This window comes from Leptosomus discolor, chromosome Z (assembly GCF_034619465.1).
Source record: "Leptosomus discolor isolate bLepDis1 chromosome Z, bLepDis1.hap2, whole genome shotgun sequence".
In the NCBI taxonomy this organism is placed as follows: Eukaryota; Metazoa; Chordata; class Aves; order Leptosomiformes; family Leptosomidae; genus Leptosomus; species Leptosomus discolor.
This window is the reverse complement of record NC_141419.1, coordinates 69761971-69787956: the sequence shown is the minus strand read 5'-3', so window position 1 is coordinate 69787956 and position 25986 is coordinate 69761971. Positions and strand designations below refer to the sequence as shown.

The 25986-nt window shown below is 36.5% G+C and overlaps 2 protein-coding genes across 7 annotated transcripts; both read left to right on the top strand.

The window, feature by feature from the left end:
• Positions 1–159: 159 nt before the first annotated feature.
• TRAPPC13 (trafficking protein particle complex subunit 13) lies at positions 160–25818 on the top strand. 5 transcript variants are annotated; one of them, XM_086479184.1, is made up of 13 exons: positions 160–263; positions 6845–6913; positions 8118–8217; positions 8789–8873; positions 9636–9763; positions 9897–9969; positions 13029–13073; positions 16275–16289; positions 18525–18658; positions 19812–20010; positions 23913–24013; positions 24917–25064; positions 25159–25818. In XM_086479184.1, the coding sequence occupies exons 1-13, from the start codon at positions 218–220 to the stop codon at positions 25261–25263; spliced, it is 1248 nt and encodes a 415-aa protein (XP_086335310.1). In that variant the 5' UTR covers positions 160–217; the 3' UTR covers positions 25264–25818. The 5 variants fall into 5 exon arrangements, with proteins under 5 accessions (XP_086335310.1, XP_086335309.1, XP_086335311.1 ...); XM_086479183.1 differs by having other exon boundaries at positions 16275–16292; XM_086479185.1 differs by having other exon boundaries at positions 16275–16292; positions 24914–25064.
• Positions 230–4102, top strand: SHLD3 (shieldin complex subunit 3). 2 transcript variants are annotated; one of them, XM_086479189.1, is made up of 2 exons: positions 230–263; positions 2431–4102. In XM_086479189.1, exon 2 carries the CDS (start codon positions 2566–2568, stop codon positions 3313–3315), a length of 750 nt encoding a protein of 249 aa, XP_086335315.1. In that variant the 5' UTR covers positions 230–263; positions 2431–2565; the 3' UTR covers positions 3316–4102. The 2 variants fall into 2 exon arrangements, with proteins under 2 accessions (XP_086335315.1, XP_086335316.1); XM_086479190.1 differs by lacking the exon at positions 230–263 and adding an exon at positions 904–928.
• Positions 25819–25986: the final 168 nt, after the last annotated feature.

Genomic DNA, 25986 nt, shown 5'->3' with positions numbered 1-25986 from the left:
AGGCGGTGCGTTCTGGGGGCTGTAGTTCCCACGCCGCGCTGGTGCCGTGCCGTGGCGGTGCCGCGTTGCATCCTGGGACAGCTGTTTCCGGCTGCGGCGGTGTTTACCGCGCCCGGGCTCTGCGGGCAGGTTCATCCCCTCTCTCCCGGCCGAGCGTCCTCCGCCACCGGCAGCGCTTTGGCCCCTTTACCCCGCCGTAGGGCTGCAGGCCGGCGCGATGGACGTTAACCAGCCCAAGCAGGAGCATTTGCTGGCTCTGAAAGGTATCGACAGCGCGGCCCGCGCTTCGCCGGCCCTGTTCTCGCCCCGCTGCCTGCCCTGCGGCCAGCCCCGAGGCGTGTGGCGGGCCGGGCCCAGCGGAGAGGCGGGGCGCTGCGGCCCGGCCGGGCGCCGCGGGCTGGGGAGGCCGAGGGAGTGCGGGCTCCTGGTCGTGAAAGACCGTGTCGATTCTAGAGGCGAGGCTGTTTCGTCCCTCCCTTTTGGAGGAAGGTCGAGTGGGGGGCGGCCCAGCGGGAACGCCTGGCGGTGGGGCGCGAGGCGGGAGGTGCCCGAGGGTGAAGGGAGGCTGGGGGGGGGGGGGGCCTGTTTTAAGTGGTACCCTGCTTGATGGGGCCGTCGAGGCTGTTCGATGTGTTTGCATTTTGCGCAAGGCTTCCAGCAGTTGTAAGAAATTTTTTTTTTTTTAATTTCCTTTCCAGTTCCCTGGTGTCTTTTTTGTTTATTTGTTTGGGTTTTTTCCCCTTTTAATGGCTTTTGCCACTTTACTCTTGTACTTAATGTACAGCTACCGGGCTTATATCCTTGATTCAAGAACCACGAGTAGTGAAAATAAAAATGCATATGTCTCTTGCACACCTTGCAGAATTAATACAGAAATCAAGAGAGCCTTGTAAAGAATTTGATCATTACTGCTGGCCGTTGCGTACCAGTAAGTCAGCAATTGAAACACTGAAAAGCGTGAATGTAGTTTCACCTTATTTCAGTCAACAGATATAATATTTTTTTTTTCTAACTGTACTTATTTATAAAGTAAATGCTACTGGTTAAGGAGGAGTAATAAATAGTTGGTTAAAATCTCAGTTCTGCAAGCATTCTAAATCAGTGAGGCTGCGCAGATGGATAAAGTAGTGCAGGTGTGTAGGTGATTTTGGAGCAAATCTGCGCATTTACTAGTTTTACAACACTCCTGGAGAGAGTTTTTTGGTGGTGTATGCATGTCACAGCAAAAAAAATTATGTTAACCGTAATTCAAAGATCAACAAGCCGTTTTTCGTATATGTACAGACACAAAATAAAGCCAAAAACCTGAGAACACAAAACCTCATCGGCTGACATTGCAAATGCATTTTGATAGTAATTAATATGAGACAAAAAGTTTTATGGTGGACCATTTGCTTTGTAAGAAACCGGTGTAATCCTTAGGCTTACATTGAGTTTAATGCAGTGTCCAGGCTATAGATTTTGCAAAAGGAGTGAGAAAGTTATCAGAGTTTCTTTTCATTGTGACTATTTTAAACAAAATCTCGATGGTATAATGATTAAGCAATCCTAGATTTTATTGATTCTAATGTCATTATATATTGCTGCTCTCTGGCAAGGAACTTGAAATGATTGCAAACTTTTTAGGGGGGAAAAATACAGTAGCAAACCACTGCACATTATGTTATGTTTCGTAGTAGCATTTTAGTTCTCCCCACCCCACTCCGTAGTATAATCTCTGTATGAAACAAAGCAATGAATTGTGAAAGTATAAAGTCTTTAAGCACTCAATGAGTCTTTTAGTTATTCTAGAAGTCTAATAACTTAAGAAATTATCAGGCCCTCGAGTTAAGGACTAAAAGGATGGCTGCACGTTGTTGCTCGCAAGCTCTGAGACCAAAACTAAATGTGTAGTTTTGATATGAAATGAAAGCAGGCAGCTTTAATTTGCCTATAACACTTCCCTTTTAACCCGTGACTATAAAATGCTATATTGGTCAGTACTATTTCAGGAAGGGTTTTTGTAACACATGAATTTTCTAGTTGCTTTTTTATGCCCTCTCTTAAAGCATTGAAGTGCAGGAAGAAAACTCTTTTTTAAAAGAATACATTTGTCTGGTAAATTTGAGAAAACAGGTGGTAGTAATTGTATGTCTTTTAATATACATCACAAGAATATAGCAAGAATAATGATGGATGGCAACTGTGAGATGGTGACAGTAAAAGAATACTCTTGGGAGGGACAGTGTTGAGCAAGCTGCATGCATATGAATGATGTTCAGCATACTGAAGTTACAATAGTAATGATGAAATACAATTGCTGATGTTCGGTAGAATGCTCTGATATATACCTCTCTTATCCATACTACATGTTGCTTTTTTGTAAAATATCCTATAAAAGTTTTTCTTCATATGGTAGTATCTTATTTTTTTATAATGCTTCTGCTTTAGGTGCTGTTTTCCACTGATCTTTACAGCATGGGGCAAGGAAATTCTTGTAAATAAGATGTATCAGTCTAGATTTGAGAATCCTAATCAAGAGACTGTTCCTTTTCTTAAGAATAACTGGATTCCTACTGTACAAGCATGGAAGTGGTCTTGCATTATCGACCATATCAGAATGATCTAGTAAAACTGCAGAAATTTGCAGAAGCAGCAGTGAAGGAGTTTCCCATTCGTCAGTTACCAAGATTTACACCGTGGTTTCCAAATGATTTATACAGACTTCCCCTCAAACCAAGAAAGCAGCCACCTGTTATTTCTTATGAGGAAGCAGAAGAATTGAATCAACTTTCTACACCTTCACAGTGTGTTACAGGATCTGCTGATTATGACTGCACAAAAAATCTCATTGAGTTTCAGTCTAATGTGAAACATGAGCAGACTTTTATCAAGGCACAAATTGTTCACAGACCAATTAACTTGGAGAATAAAGGAGAACTACCACCTAGTGGAAAACAAAAATTGAAAAGGTCTTGGAGTGTCTCTCTCCATAGCCCTAAGCTTAAAGAAAAGATTCTTCCGTTATCTCAAGAACTGCAAAGTAATTTGGAAAGACTAAAACTGCATGCATTTTATAGAGCAAAGTGGACAATTGAACAGTCTGTTTGTAATAACCAGAATTTGGAGGACATCTGGATAAAATTGAATAGACTCATCAAGCAGAATGAATTGCCGTCTTGCAATGCTACTATCCAAAGATCTGTGGGACAGATATGGATTTTCTGTGATATATTATACTGTGAATATGTTAGAAATATTCTTAGGGAAAAGCTAAGCCTTACTGATAAAATGAATTTGCTTGTACATAAATTTGGAATTATATTTAGTTTATAGTGGTAAAATAGAGTTTCATAGTAAAATTGCTGTCTGAAGTACTAGAGTTTTTAAGCAGCTCAGCATATACAAACTTTAGAACAACTGATGAATTAATGAGAAGGAAACTACTTAATATTACTTTGCTACAGTCTCTTAACTGTAATAATGTATTTAGCTTTGTTCTGCCAGGAGACTTGTGAATGATTCTATTAAGATTAGTAAGTTTCTGTTTGGCTTAGTACTGCATTTTGTAGCTTTTCTCTACCTTGGTGGTCTAAAGGAAAAAATTGAAGTAAAAATTCCAGGCTATTATGGTAAGCTGTGTCAGATAATAAAATTTATGCTTTCACTCAAGCAAAGTACCTCACTGTGCTGCTTTGAAATTAGGAGAAGGAAAAATATTTTGAGTTGTTATAATTGCTATAAGGCTCTGTAATTATTTTTGACCCTTGAGACTTTCAAGATCTGATGATTTCCTGAAAGTAGTGGGGGGGGGGGTTTCTTGATGAAGGCATAACCCTTGTGTGAAATACAAACTTACTTTCTATGGCATGTATACACTGTTGTGGTGATGTTGTCTGTATTTTTCCCAGAAATAGTAATGAAATCTTCAGGGGAAATTGAGTGCTGAAAAATAATGAACAACTTAGCATTTCCTCATTTATGACTTTGGCAAGAAGATTTTTTTTTTTTTTCCCCCGTAATGTTTCTGGTCTTTTGTCTCTAACTATACTGGGGAACAAGAAAGCACTAACTTCCACCTACAGGTCAGAAAACTAAGAAATCAGACTTCTATCTGTAAACATCTGTTGTCGTTATGAGAGGTAAAGGTCTCTGAGAATTTGAATGCATTCTATGGTGATAAAAGGCTGAGTTCAGCATGACTTTTTGTCACTTGAAAGAATAAAGTGTTTAAAGGTCGTGCTGTCCTTGCTCCGTTCAATGTTTCGAGGGTCAGTAGAGCAATTAAACTGGGATTGATATGGCTGCAAGGGTATGTATGTCTCTTAGGCACCGCTACTAACTCCAGATAACTGTGCTGTAGCTGGAGGTCAAGGTCTCTGGCATCTGGCAAAGGGGGAAAATAAGTCAATGATATATGTAGAGTGTTAGATTATCATTAACACAGGTCAAATAAAAGTGCCCATTAGATAACGGAGGTCCCTCTGTGTAAAAATGAAATAAAATCCCCCTGGACTTTTACTTACATTTTTATTTTGATTACATCCTTACGTTGCAATAATGATATTTTATTAAAGGCATTACATATCTTTTTATGGCTTAAAATTAAGGATATTGCTCAGTTTGGACTGTTGACACGTATTTATAAACTTTGACTGAATGTTAAGGGAGTGTTATAGTGAGATTTGGGGCATTCGTTGTTACCGTGTAGCAAAATTGATGTAAAATGCTGTCCTGAGACTAACTGAGGGTCATTATTAGTTTTAAAGTTTATATAGCCAAGTTATTTCACTGAAATTATTTTTCTGAGCTTATTGCTAATACTAATGAAGTTTCTTTTTGTGTCAGCATTTTTAAAGATCTAATGGAGTAGAATACAGTGTGATTTGAGTTTTATTTAATGTTGTATTTTGTGTCTAGGATCTTAGAAGAAAAAAGATGAGAGGTCATCCTGCAAAGATACAATATTTCCTAATTTTAATTTAGTAGTCCTATTAAATATAATGATCTACATTTCTTAATTTATTTGTGTTTTGACTTCATTCTGTGATCTATTTATTTGTTGTCTAAAACATGACTGAACTTGATATGTAACTGTTCCTTTAGAAACGGTCAGCAAGTACTAGTTTATATGGGCTTACTGAAGGTTTGAATAAAATTGAGTAACAGCCAATAATACAGTCCCACTGTATTTATTTAATATACCAATAAAAGAGCTAAACAAACATCTTACTAAACAGAAGGAGAGGTCGGTGTCCCTGTTCAGTGGTAGCCATCACCTTTCTGCTGGTTTGGGTTGGCTTTTATGTGAATAATGATGCATGTACCGCTAGCTGTGAGCACCTCAGCTGAATACCTGTCATGTAGTAAAAAGCGAACACCACATTTGTTTTCTCTACACAATTATTACAGTCTTGGGTAGCACCAGTGTACAATCTAAAATCCAAACTTTCATCCTGAACTGTTCCAGAAATGCTTAGTTCATAGGCATGTATAATTCCCTATTTATCCTTTTCATTTTCATTGTGAAATCTGGTTCTCCATTTAGTCTGTTTTGTGTATTTTGGGGCTTTCTCTTCATCTCGTGGTTCTAAGCTTACAGAGGTCATGTTTTTCAACTTTTTGCCATAACAAAGGGAATGTATTACCTCTTTCATGTGAAAACTGAGATTTGTTTGTGTTGGTGCTAAGTTGCATAGGTCTGCTAAATGGTAGTGTAAGTTCTTGTGAACCAATACAGCCCATTACACCCAAAAGTATATTGAAATAATTGAATGTTTTACACAACTGGAAAGAGTGAATGCTGGCGGGACATATAAGATGTACACAAGTGCAACAAAGACAAAAGCACAATACGTTTATCAGTGCAAGGATGTTGATGAACTTGTTGCAGTCAAGAGAAATACTTTTATAGTTTGAGTTTTTGGAAATTATATGGTTTTATGTTTAAGTTTTGAAGAAAAACAAATTGGTGATTTTTGCGGATTCAGATCAGCACCTAAGGTTACAAATGCTCAACTCTGTTTCATGCGAATGATTTCATGAGAAGCTCTGGACAAGAGCAGGGAGATTGGTTTATATGAATAGGGAGGAATTCTTTCAGGAAGCAACTTCTTAAATCTGTAATACAAGAAAAAATCATGTAATTTTGAGTATTCTGAGTTAAAATAGCCTTTGAAAATACCACTTCCTTGAAGTAGACGTTTTTAAGAGCGAGATCTCCGTTAGTTTTATTTTGTCAGTATCCATAAAATAGAGGGGGTTGTAAGTGTGGTCCTGGGGTTTTTGTGATGGTGTTGCTGGTTTGAGTTTAAAGTTTGACTAAAAGAAAGAACAGTTATGTAAATAATGTAGGCTTAGACTTGTGACTATCTTGGGTACGTGTTGGAGGTTAGGGTGTAAATGGAATTCCTTATAGCCTGGAGTTTCACTGAAAGGGTCCATACTAGTGATCATGTCCTGTTCTAGAACAACCAGGATCACAGAACAGGCACTTAGCCTAGAAGAGTCCACAAAAAAAGTGAAACTGGTACACTTCTCCTGAAGTCCACAAAACAACACTTGTAACAGCTGTAAGAAATTTGGCACGTAAGACTGAAAGCAGTAGATGTCAGTGCACCAGGGGAATAAAGCAAGAGGGACTAATGGCGTCAACGGTGTTCTTGGATCTGAGTAGCAGGGAATTTTTTTTATATTGAAAAAAGCCAGGTGATCAAAAAAGGTGTTACCCTTTTTCAGGCTAAGATTTGGTCATTGTGGGGTTTTTTTGGTGGAAGGAGACCAAGACAAAATTATATTTTTTTAAAAAATAAATTTTAAAATACTTTTTTAGTTGACCTATGGTTTATTTTCTGATTTTTTGCAGTGATGAGGCTAACCAAACCTACTTTGTTCACTAATATTCCAGTGACTTGTGAAGAAAGAGATTTGCCAGGTATGTCTTTTCTACAGATTATTATGTGTGTATTCAATGTGAGCATCAGAGACTTAGATGTCAGAGGAGTCTTACAACCTCCCATAGACGGTAATCTGAAACAGCAATATGTTTTATGTTTGGTAATGGCTATAGGAAAATACCAGGTGTGCACTACGACTTTTGACCTACAGCTTTGAAGAGCTTGGTGATCACAGAACCACAGAATGTTAGGAGCTGGAAGGGACCTCGAAAGACCATCTAGTCCAACCCCCCTGCCAGAGCAGGAACACCCAGAGTAGGTCACACAGGAACGTGTCCAGGTGGGTTTTGAATGTCTCCAGAGAAGGAGACTCCACAGCCTCTCTGGGCAGCCTGTTCCAGTGCTCTGTCACCCTCACAGTGAAAAAGTTTTTCCTTATGTTAGTGTGGAACCTCCTGTGCTCCAGCTTGCACCCGTTGCCCCTTGTTCTGTCATTGGCCATCACCAAGAAGAGCCTGACTCCATCCTCCTGACACTCACCCTTTACGTATTTAGTGATGAGGTGATACTGCAAACGTGTGACCTCGAAGTCCAAGCAATTAACATGATTAATTAATTAAGGTGGAAGGCAGTTGTGAGGGAGTAACACCAAATTTTCTATAATTACACATTCCTGTTTTTATCTGAAGAAAATGCCCTGGTAATTAGAACAAACACATAAATGTTCTGTGGAAAATTATTTTGCAAGAATTGCTTTTGAATTGTGTTATGTTTAGTGTACAGTCATAAACTGGAAACCCCTGGGTTGTCCTCCAGTAACAGCTGCAGTCTAGAAGTCAAGTATAAGAAAGAGGCAAACGAAAGATTCAGGAAAAGAGAATTGTGTGGAAATAAATGTAAAGCAAGCAGGGGAGGGAATTGAGTGGTGTTGATTAGTTCTGTTATGTAATGTGCTTTACTTGGGCAGAATTTCCTTAAACTTTAATGTTAATTTGAGCGAGGCCTTTGGGCTTGCACCCTTCAATATGCATACCGAGTGATTTATTGGAAACAAGTGCCTGGAAGTTATAATTTATAGACAAGCCTAGAGTTATGTATTTTATCCCTAAACAAGTTGGTTGTGAAATAAGTATGCCTAAAATAAATTACATCTAAATAAGTGATTAAGTGTCATAACTTCAATGTAGACAAAGTTTTAGACTTAGCAAATACTTAGATGCTAGCAATTTGATATTTCTACAGGTAATCTATTTAATCAGCTCATGAAAGATGATCCTTCTACTGTAAAAGGAGCAGAAACTTTGATGCTAGGAGAAATGCTGACTTTGCCTCAAAATTTTGGGTAAGAATGAATTATTGTAACTAATGTGCAAGGTTTAGGATTCATTTAATGATAATGTGTTTATTAGTCTTTCTTTTTGAACATCATTACTATGCAATGGGATGTTCAATTGTTTTAAAAATAAACTGTAGCTTGATTTATAGGGTGACATAATATATAAATATGCGCTGCCTTATGATCCTTGTCTGTAGCCTGACTCTGAATGTAATAAGGATTGAAAGTTGAAAGAGATTTGCAGCTGTAGGTGAATTTCTGATGTAATTCACTACTATAAACTACAACATATACTAACAGAGTTTACTACAGTGATTTGTGTGGGCACTGTAAGCCATCTTCTTACTCTTCTCAGATTTTTATCTAGAAAAAAAATTCTGATTCGTTTGTTCTCTTTTGAAGTTGTTTGTCTTAGAAGGATGACATTTAGAAGTATGGGTGTGAAAATGTCAGTCTGGCAAACACGTGTGTGTGTATATATATTTTTTTATCTAGAACTTAAAGGGTTTTCACTGAAAAGTTCTGTTTTTTTTTTTTTAGTAACTGTTACTAAACACTTTTTTTTTTTTAAATACAGAAATATATTCCTGGGAGAGACGTTTTCCAGTTACATTAGTGTACACAATGATAGTAATCAAGTTGTCAAGGACATACTGGTGAAGGTATGTGAAGATAAATCTGCTTACTGGATTTGTAAAAAAACCAAAACAAAACAAAAAACAAACAAACAAAAAACCACCAAAAAACCCCACCAAAATATGTTGAGTATGTTTTCTGACAATATCTTTTATGTTTAGTGCTAATATATAGACTTTAGGAAATATCTGTCACTTTTCCAATCCAGAAAATATAGCTGGAAATGGGAAACAATAAGACACAAAAAAAGAAATTATGATAGAAATATTTAAAGCTTAAAATGAAAAACCAGAATTGTGTCAAAAAATGGATATGTTATAAAGCTTCTCTGGAGAATTGGTGTAGCAACTAAAAAATGGGGGTTATATTTCCTTACTTGCATTTTCAATGAGGTCATCAAAGCAAGAATCCGTAAAGCATGCATTGACTTGTATTTTACTTATATTTCAAATGAGGTTTTTTCCAGTACATCGGGTTTTTTTGCATTTTCTACTGAACAAATAATACATTGAGAACAGAAATTCCAGAAGTCACTGTGGAACTCAATGTAAAAAGTGAAAAGAGATTTTAAGTTGCATGTTAAAGGATTGGACCGTTTATATATGTTAGAACTTTTCTTTAGCTTTGACAAGTATCTCATCATCTTAACATATCTTAGTTATATGTATGAAAGCATGTAGTGTACAAAATGCTTAATGAACCTAGTACTTTATAACGTAAGTTATTTTTCATTAGATTGTTTTAAGTGGCTGCAGTTCTAGCCAATGCTTTGTTTTTTCTGTCCCTAGGCTGATCTTCAGACAAGTTCTCAGCGCTTGAACCTTTCAGCTTCTAGTGCTGCAGTGGCAGAACTTAAACCTGACTGTTGTATTGATGATGTGATCCATCATGAAGTAAAGGAGATAGGAACACACATGTAAGGTTTTACTTTTTTCTATGATTAAATAAGAATGAAACTGCAGCACACATACTATTCAGTTGCTGCTTTGATATAGGCACAAAATTTAAAGTAATTCAAAAATATGTTTTAAAAAAATTGTTTCTTTCAGCTTAGTTTGTGCAGTGAGTTACACTACGCAGACAGGAGAGAAGATGTACTTCAGAAAGTTCTTCAAATTTCAGGTATTGCACAAAGTATTCTACTATACTTTTAATAAGCAGGTGAATATGGAAAACCCATTTTAAAACATTTGGTACTTCAAAAGAACTTTTACATACTAAAGTTCTGTTTGATTTCTAAAAGTGAACCAGTAAAAAACATTGCTTCAAACTTCACATGAACTGATGGTTTGTAACTACCATGCAGGTAAACATTTCAGAAATAATAAATATTACATCTTACAGCTTTATTAATTTATTTAGAAAGAAAAATCTACTTTTTTAGAAAAAAAAAAATTATAGCAGCCAGATCTATGATTGTTTTCAAACAGAACAAGTATTGTTCCTTCTGACTGGCACGTCTAACCTTCAAGTTTAGATGGTAAAATTCTGGTTTTTCTTTTAGTCTGTGTAACCTTTTTTTAAATTGGAACTTAGTGGTTTGTTTTTTAAAGAAACTAAGCAAAGAAGTTTAATTATATCTAACTAATAGCCACTGAGGTAATTGATAGAGTTGAAACCTTTTGTTCCAGCACACGAATTTCAAGACTTGAGATTAGAGTAACTGAGGAAAGCAGGAAATTACCATTATCTGTGGACTGGTTCTGGCAGGAGAGAGTCTATTTTAGCTGTATATTTAATGGATGTTTATTTTCTAGAGAAATATGCTGAGACTTGGATAATTTTGGACTGTTTCCCATAGAAGGGAGGATTAGGTGACATGCTTTTCTTGAATACATTTTTAGATCCTGTCTCAGTATTTGGCAGTACAGGAGCATTATATAATTGAGACCTGTGTATTTTGCAAGTTGTGGGTGATTTCATTTTGTTCTTTTCTAGGGTTCTATCTAGATACTTCAGAAAAAAAAGCGTTTCAGCCTTTAGAAGGCTAAATTGCCATGCACTACAGACAAAGAACACCTGAGTGCTGTTAGTACTTGTGGGCCTTAAAATGGCAGGTATTGATTAGTCAAAGGTGTTTCCAGATAATCCTAGGGAAAATCATTCTGTAGCAATTTTCATGTTACGCTCTCCTCTGAACCCAGAAAATCTGCAGTGTTTCTTTGTCTTTATTGAAGCTGATTTTCATCTATGTGTGTTTTGTATTGCTGTCCTTGTGAAACTGTTTCCCTTTCAATTTCTCCAATCTATGTTGCCCAGGAGTTGGGTATTCTGTCACTCTAGACTTTCTCTGATCACTAACATACACATCTGCAGTTCTTACCTTCTTTCCTTTTGCTAACCTTTTTCTTGCTGGAGTCTTGTTCAAGATGTCAATTTGTGTCCTTTAGATTTGATATGGAAACTTACTTGTGCACATTTTTCAGGGGTCTACATGCATACTGTCATTTCTGTTTTTTAACTGAATCCAACACAGGCAACTTTAATGTCAAAATAGCTAAGGCCAGCTGCCTGTCAAATTTGAAGCTCTTCCTTCGAAGAAGGAAGCATAAAATCTTCTCAAAAAATATATATACACTTTAACACCATTCTCTAAATACTGGCTGATTCATTATGAGAAAAACGTTTAACTGAGCGATTTTGGTTGTTATTTTTTAAATTTGACAAGGAAACACCAGCTAGAAAATCTGAGAACAAACAGAAAGAAATGTTACAGAAAAGGGAACAATGTCTTTACACTGGGAATTGATAGCTGCTAGTGATGAAGGTGCCACCAGCTATTTTATAAGAAAAAAAAAAAAATTCTCTTTGACAGATTATCAGCTTTTTCAGTTATGTTTTGGGGATCTTTTAAGTTGAACTGGTGTTACAGTTGGTTTTAAACAGCTTATTTTTCAACCATTATATGTAGTTTAATACTGAACAGTAGTTCCCTTTTGTTCCCAAGCTTTCTCACAGTAATTAACACGATTGTGTTTATATGGAGAAGGAATGATTCTTTTTAGGGTTAGGTCATTGTTTGGGTTGGAGGCGGGGGTGTGAACTTCACAATAATGATTTGATTTTTGCTGGAATGCTACTTGAAATTTACTGTAATGAATGGAAAGACTCTGTTTATCAGAAAGAGCGAGAAAAGATCAGCATTTAGGAAAATCAATAGGAAGCTCACTGAAGTAAAATATTTGGCGGAAAAAAACCTACTCAACCAACAAACACCTAAACTAAAATTTTGACTTTTTTTCTGACTAGAGTTATGATTACTTGAAAGATTTGAACATTATGCCTGTTAGAATGATTACTTTTTGATCTTGATTTCTTCAGGGCTAAAAAATCTATTCACAACTTGGAACTTCAGGGGTCTCTCAGGATGCAGGACACTTACATGTAAACAAAAGAAAAGTTTCCCCGTGTGAAGGGAAATAAATGTCTTCAAGTTAATTTAAATATGTTTACCTACAAGTATAATAGGAGATTATTTCTTTCAGTTACATCAGTGTATATCCATTTCATATTTTAATTTGTTGGCTGTAGTGGCTTTATGCACAAAATTCAAGCACTTAAGAACCAACACTTTATGGTCACCTTTTATATCATCAAATTGCTTTCTCTTGCTGATTTTAATCTCATGCAATTAAAATTATTTATTGGCTTTTTTATTTCTTGGAAACCATTGCATTTTCAAGAAGGAAGTGAAGCCTAGTAATGGTTTGTTGCTTAAGCTAATCACATGAATAGTTCTCAATTTATTTTTAAAGAAGCCCTCAGCAACTTTTGCTGCAGAACACTGGAGAACTCGTAAATGTTGTATGGTTCTTGCTCGCTCTTGAAAGCAAGTGCAGACCACTTCAGGATACAAGATGGAGACAGATCTACTTAGTGTACTCGATTTGTCTGGTTTTGTAAGAGGCCAGTGCTTAGGTGGAGAAGTGTTTGGTTTCAATCTGAGAAAACTGCTTAGTAGCAAAGCCAGTCAAGTGTGCACATAAGGAGCATCAACCATATACTCTGAATTGTGAGGTTTTAGCTGAGTTGGTTGTATTATATATTCCATTATGCACCTGTTCTGTGTAAGATCAAAAAGAAAAATAACACTTAGTAAAGATCCTAACACTTATCAACAGTTTATGCTGAAGATGTCTGAGAAACCAATTGTTAATCTGTCTTTTTTCCATTTCATTCAGGTTCTTAAACCACTAGATGTGAAAACTAAATTCTACAATGCTGAGGTATGTGAGAATTGTGTGTATTTGTGTTTCTTTTGGTGAACTGGGTTTATCACATCAGGTGGTTCGATTAAATTCAAAGAGCTTTTTAAGTGTATGTTTCTGAGAGATGATCAGTTCTAAACGAAAAGAATGAGGTGGTGTGTTTGTATCATTGAGTTTAAAACTAAATATACTTTTGATGAAGAGGAGAAAGATGGTATCTAAGGGAGACATGTCAGGACCTTAATGCAACTGACTTACAATTTTGCATATTTTCCACTTTCCTGTGAACTCAAATACTTTCAGTTATTGCTTGTTTATTTAGACTGATAGAGTACTTACTGTAAAGGAGATTAATTGTTCACAAAGCAGATAATTTATCAGATTGTGGAAATGTAAATTGAAATTTAAATTTCCCCAATGCAAATATGACCCCTCTGTTGAATAATTTAATCTTTAGTTTTGTGACAGTTATATACAGTATGTTAAAACTAAATGACCTTATATATGCCTTGTATATTTGTTTGGACATACTTAGGCATCTGTCTTTGGCTATTTATGGGAAGAATTTTAACTGAAGGTCACACAGATAGATAGTGGAAACTCTCACAAATTACATACAGCATTCTTTTTATTTGTAGACACGCCCTGTGGATATATTATAAGTCTGTTGTAGGGTATAAACTTCCACAATATCACATTATTTAGAAATTTAGGATATTAGGACATTTGTTTCCATCATTATCACTTACCTGCTTTGTGATAGTGAGCAAGGAGCTTAATTTTGTGAGCAGTGTATTCTGTATTGTTTGTACAAAGTTCAGACTACTGCTTGTAAAGTACTTTGAGGGCTTCCATTATGAGTATTAAACTTTTTCCATAACACCTGAAATATGGTCAACTATTACACTGCTGGTCATTTGGTTGAAAACCCTATTTTTAAACTGTTAGAAATAGTTTAAAAGATAGAGTGAAGTTGTAGGTATTTTATATTGCAGTGGGTAGTAGATGGGAGGAAAAAAAGCCCAAAGTGTCAGTGAGAGGAGAAGAAAAAATATGGAATTTTGGCAGTTTGAAAAACAACTTGTGTTAAGCTAAGTAGAAAATATTTTGCTCTCCTGTTTGTTCTTAACTACGCAGATACATGTGCTATGAATTTGCGTGTAGAAAAGCAGAGTCTCCAAAGCTATTGTTCTAATTATTTATGTCCAACATAGTCACATCTGGGGTTCATCATGCAAGATGAAAGGTATATTTCTTTCACTTCCTGACAGTAGGGAAAACGGAAGGGAGAAATAACAATAAGAATTTCTGCTCTACAAATGAGGATTCCAGATGCAAAGATCTGTCTTGTTCAGAGTTGTGCAGGAAACTTTCCGTAAAGATTTTTCTCTGCTGTGAATGAATAGCATGTAAATTGAGGCACTTAATATATATACCATGTAATTTGTTTAGAGAGAGTATAAATTAAGGCATAGGTCATAAGTGATTTACATACTATAGCACAGAGGAAAAGAGAAAACATTTTCCTATAAATATCTTGGTGCGTGTCTCTAGGCCATGGGCTTCAATCCTCAGGTTGACCAGGTGTGAGATACCTGAGTAGGGTTGGCATGTAAGCACATAGCACTGGTTTGAGTACTGTATAGAACTGGTGTTATCTGTAAATGGGAATGTCTGGAAATGTCTTCTGCTGTGATTTAAGATTAAAAATAATCCTAAGAAATTAAGTAATTCTTCTGGGAACAAAATAAACCTCCATTTTGTGTGTGGATTATGTTATTGTTTCAGGTAAAAAATATATGGTAGGGGAAAGAGGGGCAGATAAGTTAAATGTTGCTGTCTCTCTATACTTGTGTAAATTTTTTGTGCTGAAATACTTTGTAACAAGTGGAAATAAAAACCTCTTTAAGGTAAATTCTGGTCAAAATTTTGACATGGGTCAAAAGTATTATTTTCTTACAAAATTGTTGTACTGGCTGGCCTTGATAAGGGACTTAAAATTCCATAGCAAACTGACATAGTACCATTCATATTTCATTTTGTAAAGAACATAAAGTGCTGCTATGTGTTGCAACCGCAGAAGTCAAAGCAAATGAAGAAAAAAAAAAAAAAAAAGTAGAAATAAGTCTTTGGTTAGATGTTGTATGTGATACTACATTGCTGTCAAAGCACCAAGACCTTCATCCTGAGTATTATAAAAGACTGTTACTCTTGGGAGCAGGGGAGAAAAAAAACTAGTATGTGTTAGTTATTGGTTAACTAAAGGTCTTTAAAGGTTGACTAACCAATTAAATTGTTACCATTAATATTACAGGTGTGATGTTACCTGTTCATGAAGTCTGTCACTAAAATTACTTTCTACTAGAAATTATAATCTGTAGTTACATTTTTTCTGAGAAAAGGAATTATGCTGAACCTTAATTTTCTTGCTTGTTGCTCATATTGCAGTAGCATCCAAATCAAGTTGATCACTGAAATTCATGCATAGAACACATGCCCTGTTGCCCTAATCTGCTGCAATCCTGAGGTTGAAATACCTGCCCCCCTCTGTATAAAGTCTCTCACTGACTTTCGTGTGTCTTGGAAAAGGCTCTGTAAAAGGTTCTGTTCCTGCAAACAGGCACAGGGAGACAAATAGCAGACACTTTAGAAAACAAAGTTTGCAATTAAAGTTGGGGTTTTGGAAGGCTGGATATTCAAAAGAGAGTTTTTCGTGATTGTTATGCCAAATTTTCTTACAAGCTGCAGTGTTGTAGCTTTGCTAGAACACATTACCACATTAGTTTATTTTGAGACCTTACATAAGTGGATACTTCAAATTATCTGTAAAGTAACAAGGACTGTTTTCCATTTCGTATGTAACCCATTGCATGGATTTCAATTCAGAACAAACTTATCTTGCTCAAAAACTAATTCTTTTGGGGGGGTCAGTTCTACCATATCTTATCTGTGACTTGTGTGCCTTAGGCTCTACTTTGGATTGGTTCTGAAGCAAAGCTAGTAAACCATGTAACCATACTAGCTATAACTGATTAGAAAAGTAGTTGTCATCTTTGTTTGCATCCATTTTTATTTACGTTTCTGTCTTACTAATGCTATCTTGTTTAGATGGTGCAAAAAAAAAATGCAGAAATGCATTTTGTTGGAAAGTTAGCCTCCTTTTTCTTTAACATTTAACTCTAATTTCTCTAATGTGTTCTTTTTTTATTTTCCCATTAGAGTGACCTCAGTTCTGTGGTAATTTTTATTTATTTTTTTATAAATATGTATGCTTTTTTAATTGCCTATCTGTCTGTGCTTGTTGTTGACATTCTTTTAAAAACATAATGGAAAAGCAATGTTTGTTCTGCATATCATGAACTGATGTTTTCTCATCTTTATACGTGCAGCTAATCATTTAAATGGTTAGCTCTTTCTTTAATACCCATTGTTGAAACTAAAAGTTGATTATTACAGCCCTCCTGCTTGTGGCGGTCCTATAAAATACCTCACCAAAATTTGACTAGATTAATTATTTCAAAATGGCAATTAATCCCTTCTAAAATTTTGCTTTTGACCCATAGAAATGTAGATTTTACTACAGCACTGCTTACCTAAACTGTGACAGAACTTTTCACGTCTGGTTGGTGGAGACAGTGGGTTTGAGGAGAGAGCAGCAGTTGGATGTTCTTCCTTCTTTTCGCTAGCTGGAACTGCACTTTCCAACTTCTAACTGCATGTAACAGTTGATGAGTTACTGTGACACTTCTGCAGTCTGATTTCACTTTAAGGTGTGCCTTGCATTAAACTGCATTCTTCTGAAGTACTTGAGGACTTTTCTTTTAAAGAAAAACATGTGATATTAAACCAGCTTAGGAATAACACAAAACTAACTTGCTTTTTCATTATGCTGCTTGATTTTTCTTTTCCCTTTCAAATTAGCTTTTTCTAAATTTCTGCCTATGGTTGCTGCACTTTGAAAACAACTAAAATTTGGGTAAATGGACACTTTGAGCAATGGATTTATGGGATATAAACACTATCAATTTAAGTGACAGTCAGGTGGTAGTAGTAATGATTACCAAGAGCCATGTTTTAGTTGGGGTTGTTTCCAGCTCCTTCTGCAAGTGTGAGGTCTGTCCGTAACCCATGGAGCTTGCATCATTTTCATTACTATATATATGCTATCATCTGGTTTGTGCTTATCGTGTTTATAAGGCACAACAAATAGTTCCAGTACGTTCTGTATTTCTCCTTCTAACACAATGCATTTTAAGACTAAAAGTATTTTTACTATTTGTTCCACTTTTGTTTTGTAATTTATGAGCAGGACTCCACTTGTATAATGAAGTAATTTATTTAGACTGATTAAAAAGAAACTGTAAGCTTCTTTCGATGTCCGCCATAAAAATACTTTTTTTTTTATTATTATTATTATAACAAAATACCTAAACTACTTCATACTGAGTTTATAGAATGGAATTTCAGTTGGAAGGGACCTACAGTGATCATCTAGTCCAACTGCCTGAATCAGTAGCTCTCTTGTAAATGCAGATTTAGTAGAGATCCCTGCTCCCCACCCCCCTTTTTTTTTTTTTAATTGGCACTTCTTTGGTTTTGTTTTTCACTTCTTCAGGTGCTCATATCTCTAGTAGACTGACCCTTCCATAATTATTCTATCCTGAGATTTTAGAGCTGCAAAGTGACTTTGCTGGTCTGTAATTCCACAGAAGCAGTGAGGCAAAAACCTCTCTAGTTCTATGTTTTTTCAGCTTCTGAAGTTTAATAGTCTGTAGCTTTCATTCCTGTATTAGAATTGGTCCGTAATATACTATCTGCAGGGTTTAGCTTCATTTAACAGATATGTCATATAGGATGTTTTGAAGGTAGAGCACCAGTTAAATTGTTGGATGCATATAATATTGGTAACCATGGGCACAATGCAGCTGAGCGAGAGGGGAGACTGGTTTTTGCTTTTTAGCCAGTACATCAGTGTTTTGGAATAACAGTAAAATCTCAGAGCATGTACCTGAACTACTTCACTTCAGTTGAAGAAAAACACACACACTTATTTTATTTTTTTTTTAATACTGCTTGATGCACTAGTAATTTGGCATGGCATGTCGTTGTGCACTGCAATTTCTTGCAATTGATCCTATTTTTTCTTTTTTAATAATTTGGACTAAATCTTGAGTTGCTATTGAGTTGATGAAAGTCTTGGGAAGCGATATCTGATGCATTACAAATAAGCAATAGCTAGAACATAGCGAAATTATCCCACATCCATTGTTTGGAAAGATACCTGTTGACTAACACTTTTTCTCCTATTGTTACTGGGATTAAGGTTTTTTTCTTGCATTAATTAATTTGATTTGCAGGCATGAACTAAACACATGTGACTTTGTTTTTTTTTTTAACAATAGCACTGTCTACTCTTTTTAATAACACTAATCACATTTTCATGAACTTGCACTTTTGCTTTTTTTTCAGACAGATGAAGTGTTTCTGGAAGCTCAGATTCAGAATATCACTACCTCTCCAATGTTTATGGAGAAGGTTTCTTTAGAGCCATCTATGATGTACAACGTTGCAGAACTGAACACAGTTGACACAGCAGGGGAAAGGTATGTTCATATTCAGGATAATTGACTTTGAAATTCTTTGTATTATGATTTCATGAGATGTAAGCATTACAGTTAGTGAGTTACCTGTAACCGAAGGGCAATACTTCTTTGCTTGATTAAAAAGATCAAATTTCTGTTCTGTATTCAGCTGGAATAGCTGTTACAGTTTCCTTTTTATAGAAACAATTCTTAAAACTTTGTAATTCTATCTACTAGAGAAATCCCCAGTTTAACCCTCAAATAATTGGTAACATGGATGGCACAGTAACACGGAAACATACTATTTCTTCGGTATCTCCTGTATAAAATTTAGCCCACATTTGGTTCTGCTGTGATCTGTATATACATATTTAGTTTTACAGGACCCATCTGACTTGTCCTTGCTTCCTTCTGGTAGGCTGGTAACTGGTTTCAATTGTTCTAGTCAAGATCTAGCAAGGCAGTAGTCAAGGTAAACCAGTGCAATGCCATTATAGGATCTTACAATATAAAAATTTCTCATGCTGAAATAAAATAAATGTGCCAAATACCAAAAGAAGTTTCTACTGTGTTCAGTAAACTGTTGTGGATACAAAAGCTTGTGATATCTGGTTACAAGTTAACTTTGGCTGTTTGTGCTTTGCAGTTGCTTGGGTTTTTCAAGAAGGTGATGTTAGGGTGCTTCTGCCGTGGTGTCTGAAGTGAAAATTCTGTATACTCCTTGCCTGTTGAAGGGTTCACCTGCAGCATAGCGGAGCATTGTTCTTACAAAGTGTTTGCATCCGCTGTCATGGTTCTTATCATGAACGGGAATCTTAGGCTCATGACACTGAGATTTACTGGGAGGGAACCAAATAGCAGAAGTAAAAATACCAGCATTGTTGTTTAAATGCTAAGATGCCAGATAATAAATCATAATGTAGCAAAGTGGATTTCCATCTCTGTTTTCTCTAACTGAGATGAATCTGTTTGGGTTTTTTGCCTTGGCCCTTGCTGCTACATAAATTCCAGAATCATTTTCTGTTGTGAAAATACAAAAATATTCTGTGTTTTGCCATGAATAAAATACACGCACACAGTAAGACTGGTGAGGGATGGAGAAAAAAGGTTAGGTTCTTAAGTTGTCTTAAAAATAACTGTTTAAATTAAGACTCAATGTTTTTTTTTCTTTTAGTGAGTCTACTTTTGGCTCAAGGACTTATTTACAACCTATGGATACACGCCAATACTTATACTGCCTAAAACCAAAGCAAGAATTTGCAGAGAAAGCTGGAGTAATAAAAGGTGTAACAGTGATTGGTAAACTAGACATTGTATGGAAAACTAACCTGGGTGAACGAGGAAGGCTGCAAACTAGCCAGCTCCAACGAATGGTAAGCTTAATTTCAGCATCAGTTTAACTTGCCATCCATTTTTAAGGCAATTCAATGAACAATTTAATAATAACTTGAAGGAGAAGTTCAAGCTGCTTACTTTCTGGACCTCATTCTGAATGCACATGTTTCTATACATATTTGAGAAAGTTATTTAATACATTTCATCAGTGAAGTGTGGAACAACCACTATTCTGAGGGACTGTAGCTGAACAAAAAAGCATTCTTGTTTCTTTTGGCCATGTGAATGGCAACATCTTTTGTTTTCTTGAGGATTTGTTTTCTGGCACATAAAATGCCTCTTTCTTTTTTCACAGCAGTGAACAACATAACTTAATGGATTGTGCACTTGAATTGCCAGAATCAAGTAACCTATGTAGCAAAATACATCGGTTAGAATAAAATTAACTTCTTGGGTGCAACAAACTGAAAAGCACTAACAAAAGAATTCCTTGAAGTATGTCACCTGTTGACACAAAAGTCTACTCCCTAACTCGTACAGACACTTTAGCTTTGAGTAACAATTTTTATGTACACTATTTATCTTTCATGTCCACAGTTTTGATTGAATCTGTTGTCCCACTCAGTGGGTTTCAGGGTAGGTGAATCTTTTGTATCCTCCCTTTTAAAAGAGGTTTTCTTCTGTACGGCAGAGACCCTTTGCTCTTTGGTCAGTAGATGGGCAGCAATAACACTTTAATAGTAATATTTCACAGATCGGTTAAAGGTATGGCTTTCTCTAATTCTATCTAATAATATGGAGAGAGGGGAAAAAAAAAAAAAGAGTGAAAAATAGAAGGAAAGAAAGAAAGAGAGAAAGAAATATCAGCACTCCTGGGGTCCAGCGATGTCTCGCAGGCTCGGTCTGATCTTTGGTTCTTCGGTGGTGGGTGCACACCTGTGTCTTGATTACTGGTATTTGTATTGTCCCTTGCCATTAATACTCATGAGTCCTGTTCACATTATCCCCTCCTCGCTTTTCATGGTAATTAGGACGCAGGCGCAGTATACAACACTTTGGGGTCTCCAAGGAGGTTCTGTCTGCTATAGATAGGGGAGTGCCCCTCCTCAAGTCTAGTGTCCGCCTGTAGATAAGGAAGTGGGCCTCCCCAAGTCCAGTGTACACCCCTCTTCTGCAGGGTTTGTGCGTTTGTATAGGGGGGGGTTGGGTAGCTGCTCCAACTGAAGCCCCCCTATATTGATTGCCCCAACTAAAGCTTCTGAAGGAGAATACCGCTTCACCCTCTTATCTCCAAGGAGGCAGCACCGCTCTACCTTCGCAGGGCTTGTTCCCTGCCTGGAAAGCAGCCTGGGTTTAGGGCTAATACATAAAACTTGCACTGTAAAACAGGTTTGTGCAAGACACATACATCGAATCTGCAAAATGGGTTGTTTAAGGCAAAAAATCAGACTGTCCTTCACATCTATTCTGGTTGATTTAGAAATTTTCATTAATTTTAAGTTGTGATAACTATATCACTTAAGTCAGCTGCACAGCCTGTCTACTCTAATGCCTAAACTTGACTTGTGTTTTTTGAGTTGATGGTGTGATATGAGAGAAGTAAAAAAGCTTTGACAATTGAATCGGCCTGAGTTTACAAAGCTTGTAATTGAGTTTCTGCCTCTGTCTTTCCCCCTGCCCTCATCTTCTACTAAATCGAGCAATTCTGTAGGGAAATCACATTGACTTGGAACTAGGCAAGCAAACTTGGATCCTGGAAGTTCACAGCTAAGTCACTAAAACTTCTCTTTGGTTTTAATTGAGGTGTTAAGTATCTTATAACACCATCAAATTAGAAACTGCCCTCTTTTCTAAACTTAGTTACTCACATTACTTCAAAACTTGTTTTTTAACTATAAAATGGCTCATTTTCAACTGACTGTTCCTATCATTCCTCTTTAAAGACAGATTTTTTTTTTTTCCCCTCCTCCCTAAATCAGTATTCTGTCACTCTGCATCCCTTCTTGTTGAACCTTTGAGAATTGCACTTGAAACACAGTGGTAATTAACACACCTCCACACTCCAGGACTAGTTTCAGTCCATCATTGTTTTGTGCTAGTGATTAACAGAGAAACATGAGCTATTTTGTGTACTTTAAGCAACATCTCTCTTTGGAAAAGCAGCAAATAGGTTTTTTTGTTTTTTCCCCTGAGAGTTGCAGTGCAACTCTCTCTCCTCATCTTCTAAGCATTATCAGATTATTTCATTTCTAGGCTGCTTTCACCTTGCATCATTTTCCTCCTAATCCATTTACTAGCCCTATAACCATTGTTTCCTCCACAGGCCCAAATTTTACCTATACTGTTCATCATTGTTTTGGTTCAGATCAATGAATGCACTTTTGAAACAAGTATCCAGGGTCACACTTACATACCATAATTTGGTTTTTTTTTGTGGAGTGATCTTGGAATTCACAACTACATTCTTTTTGGGTGACATTAAACCAGACAGATGCATGTCCACAGTATGCCAAGGGTGCTCCACATGCTCACAGGCATTCAATCCAGGACTAGACTAGGATGAGTCCAAAGTTAAAAGAACATTATTCTTGAGTAGCACAAGCAAGGAACTGTCTAGTTGATTCCATACTCTCATTTTCTCATTCTGTTATCTCATTTTTGGATGAAAACTGTTCCTTATTTTGGTGTTACTGTGAGGCCTTTGCTTCTAGCTATCAGTTCTTGCAAGTATCTTATTGTTAAGGCCAACACTGGTTTAGGCCTTCTCACCTGTTCTGATCTTGTCTTGGTTTGGTCAATTGCTGATAAGTTTATTCTAGAAAATACTGCTTTTATTAGTTGGGTTTTTTTCCTTAATGTATCTCTCTTAAAAGAAGGATATAATGTTATGGAAAACTACCTGTTGTTTAGGGAATTGGGTATAATTTTCCCAGTAGATTCCTTCCTGTCACCTAATACAGCTGAAAATGTGTGCCTTTTTCCAGTGCTTCCAAACTTACACTGCTCACCTGATCTGAAATCTCCATCTGTTTGGCATCCTTTTGCTCACTCTAATGTCCCATTTAATACGCTTTCTAAAATGTCACCTGTTTTCAGTCTGTAATGAACTGTATATGACTAAAACCTGTTCCCAACCTGTCAGTCATTGGCTTTTTGGACATATTCAGGAATATCTTTTAATCAGGCTGTAAATGTAGCTTTTACTACGGCATCCTTCTGCAAGCAGAATTGGACTATGTGTCACAACTAAGCCTTGTCAGGCAAGAGAAATTTTTCCCTTGTTTTTTCCTTACGATCTATAATTTGTAGGGATTGAAAATCTAAAGCTTTTTATCTGCAGATTACCACCATCTTGAATCAGCCCGGGTTGGTAGTAACTAGGGTATTTATTATATATTTGTTAGTAGACAACATGAAATGTGTTCAGTTCTTGACAGAATTGGATAGGTAACAAGTGTTTATATCATGTGCCTTTCTAACTGGTGGCAGTCAATTATTTTGGCAGAAGCTTGGACGACTGAAATGGCAAGGAGAATGAGCAGTCTCTTATTTCTTAGGATGTGGAATACTGGTGGGTTTATGCAGGAAACCAAGACTTAGGTTGTCAATAGTATTATCTGTTATCTGCCTAACTGAGAGGTCTTAGAATAAAGGTGGTCTTCTCAGGAACTGTATTTGGGTATTCAAACTTTAAAGATTCAATCTGTCTGAAAAACTTAATAAATATCATCCTTGTCAAGGAATTGTTAAACCTATAAAGAAGGTGGTTATCGGTAGAGGATGGTGCACTGCTGTGATCTGGGTGCAAATCAAAACCACAGAGAGTCAGTCTTCAAATTCCTCGTATTCCAAGCTTGTTGCAGGAAATGAAAACTTGAGGAGTAAAAATTTCAACTTTACTATCCAGCATCTGAAAATACACATTCTTGTACCTTCTCAGGCTCCTGGTTACGGCGATGTAAGGCTTGCTCTGGAGACAATACCAGACACTGTAAATTTGGAAGAACCTTTTGACATTACATGTAAAATAACAAATTGCAGGTAATGATGTCATGTGATTCTCATGCTTTTCCCTGAGTGGGTAAGTTGTGGCTGGTTTTGTTTCATTTTTTCAGTGCTTTCTCCTGAAACATCTCAAACCTGGTCTTTACTAGGCATTGTAGCAACATGAAACTAACTGAAACACATCTTTTTGGATTATGATGATTTTAAAAAACCCAAGAAACAAAAAAACCCCTTCCTTCGTGATCTGTTAATACTGTTTGAACTAGGAGATCTGCAGAAATCTGCAGTGGAATTCCATGGAACTGACTGCAATATCATTTCAGATTGAACTGCATACTTAAATCACAAATCATCTCAGTTCTTCTTAGTAAATTTAGTAACAAAATGAGTGCATATGTGGGATTTTTTTTAACTACAAGTAATTTTATCAGAATAAACAATGCCATTTGTATCTAGTCTGATTTTACTGCTAGTTCTGTGCCACTGCTAGAATGCTCACTAAACATTGTCCCTGTAGTCTTTTGTACACCTGTATCCATGTTTTGACTTGATTTGTGTTTACACTAGGATCTATGGTAGCCCTTTATAAAAGGGTTGCAAGAGTGACATTTAAATAATTCTAAATAGAAGTTGAGGCAAGGGACTAAAGCGTGTATCTGGTCCGCAGATAGTTCTCACAAAAACCATCCAAAATGCGAGCAGTATTATGCTCTCCGGTATTGCTAAACCCATGTCAGGACACTCATGTCAGACAAAGCTATGTGCAACTGAATTCCTGTGCATCACAGTAAATCTTGCTTGCCACCTTATAATTATTTATAAATACTTGATTAATTGTAACCCGAATAATTAAGTAATCGAGCTTTTACATCTCTGCAGTTCTTCAGTGCTTAAAAAAAGCCCACAGGTTTATTCTTGGTTTTCAATTTCCTCTAGCAGTGAAAGGACTATGGATCTGGTTTTAGAAATGTGCAATACTAATTCCATTCACTGGTGTGGAGTTTCAGGAAGGCAGCTTGGAAAGCTGCATCCAAGTTCATCCCTCCATCTTGCACTTACATTGTTGTCTTCAGTGCAAGGATTGCAAGTAAGTCTTTATAGCATAGTTTTTTTATGAAGTGTCTGTTTTATAAGCTTAATAATTCTTTTTAATAACTCTTATAAATATTTTCCCTTTCTAGAGCGTCTCTGGCTTAAGACTTACAGACACGTTTTTGAAGAGAACATATGAGTACGATGATATTGCACAAGTCTGTGTAGTTTCTTCAGAAGTCAAACAAAGCTGAAGAAAATATTCTGTATTTCTGCTGGGCTTTTATTTTATTTTTTTTGGGACCAATTTCTTGATGTTTTTGCATCCAAATCATATTAAAATGTGTACAAAAAACCCCCCAAAATCCCTATATATGTATAAACATAACTGCTTATTTAATTTCTTGAATGCTTTACAAATATGAATATGCATTTTAAGTACTGAAAATAAAGCCTTTGAAAAAACTAGCTCTAGCAAATTATACATAGTTAACATCACTTTGGGGCAAGGAGGTGAGATTGATATGAAATAGCACTTCATAATTATTTTTGTTATTTTAAAAACTGTTTAAAAACAGTTTTTAAATTGTCGTTCTGACAAAAGACATTCTGTTTGAAGGACCTGGCCTTTTACAGACCAGTTCCTGTAAACCAGACCCCTAATGGAAATACTTTGGGGTACCTGGTGCAGCAGTGTATTTGCATGGCATGTGCATAGCCACTAGCAGTACAGCCTGATAAAGGCATGAGGTGTAAGAGAGTGCAGCTGGCACTGTTGAGGTGTGGCAAATAAAGCATTGGCAGAAGAACGTGCTGGTTGTGTCTCAGTCTTTGGAAAGGAGTAATACAGCACATCTGTCCCAGTTAGCTGCAGTCTTGTGCGTCGCTGTAATACAGGGCATGTTGTGAACAGGCATGTTACTTCCCAATGAGTAGAGAACTGAAAACTAAAAGAGCAGAACTCAGGCATTTTTTTA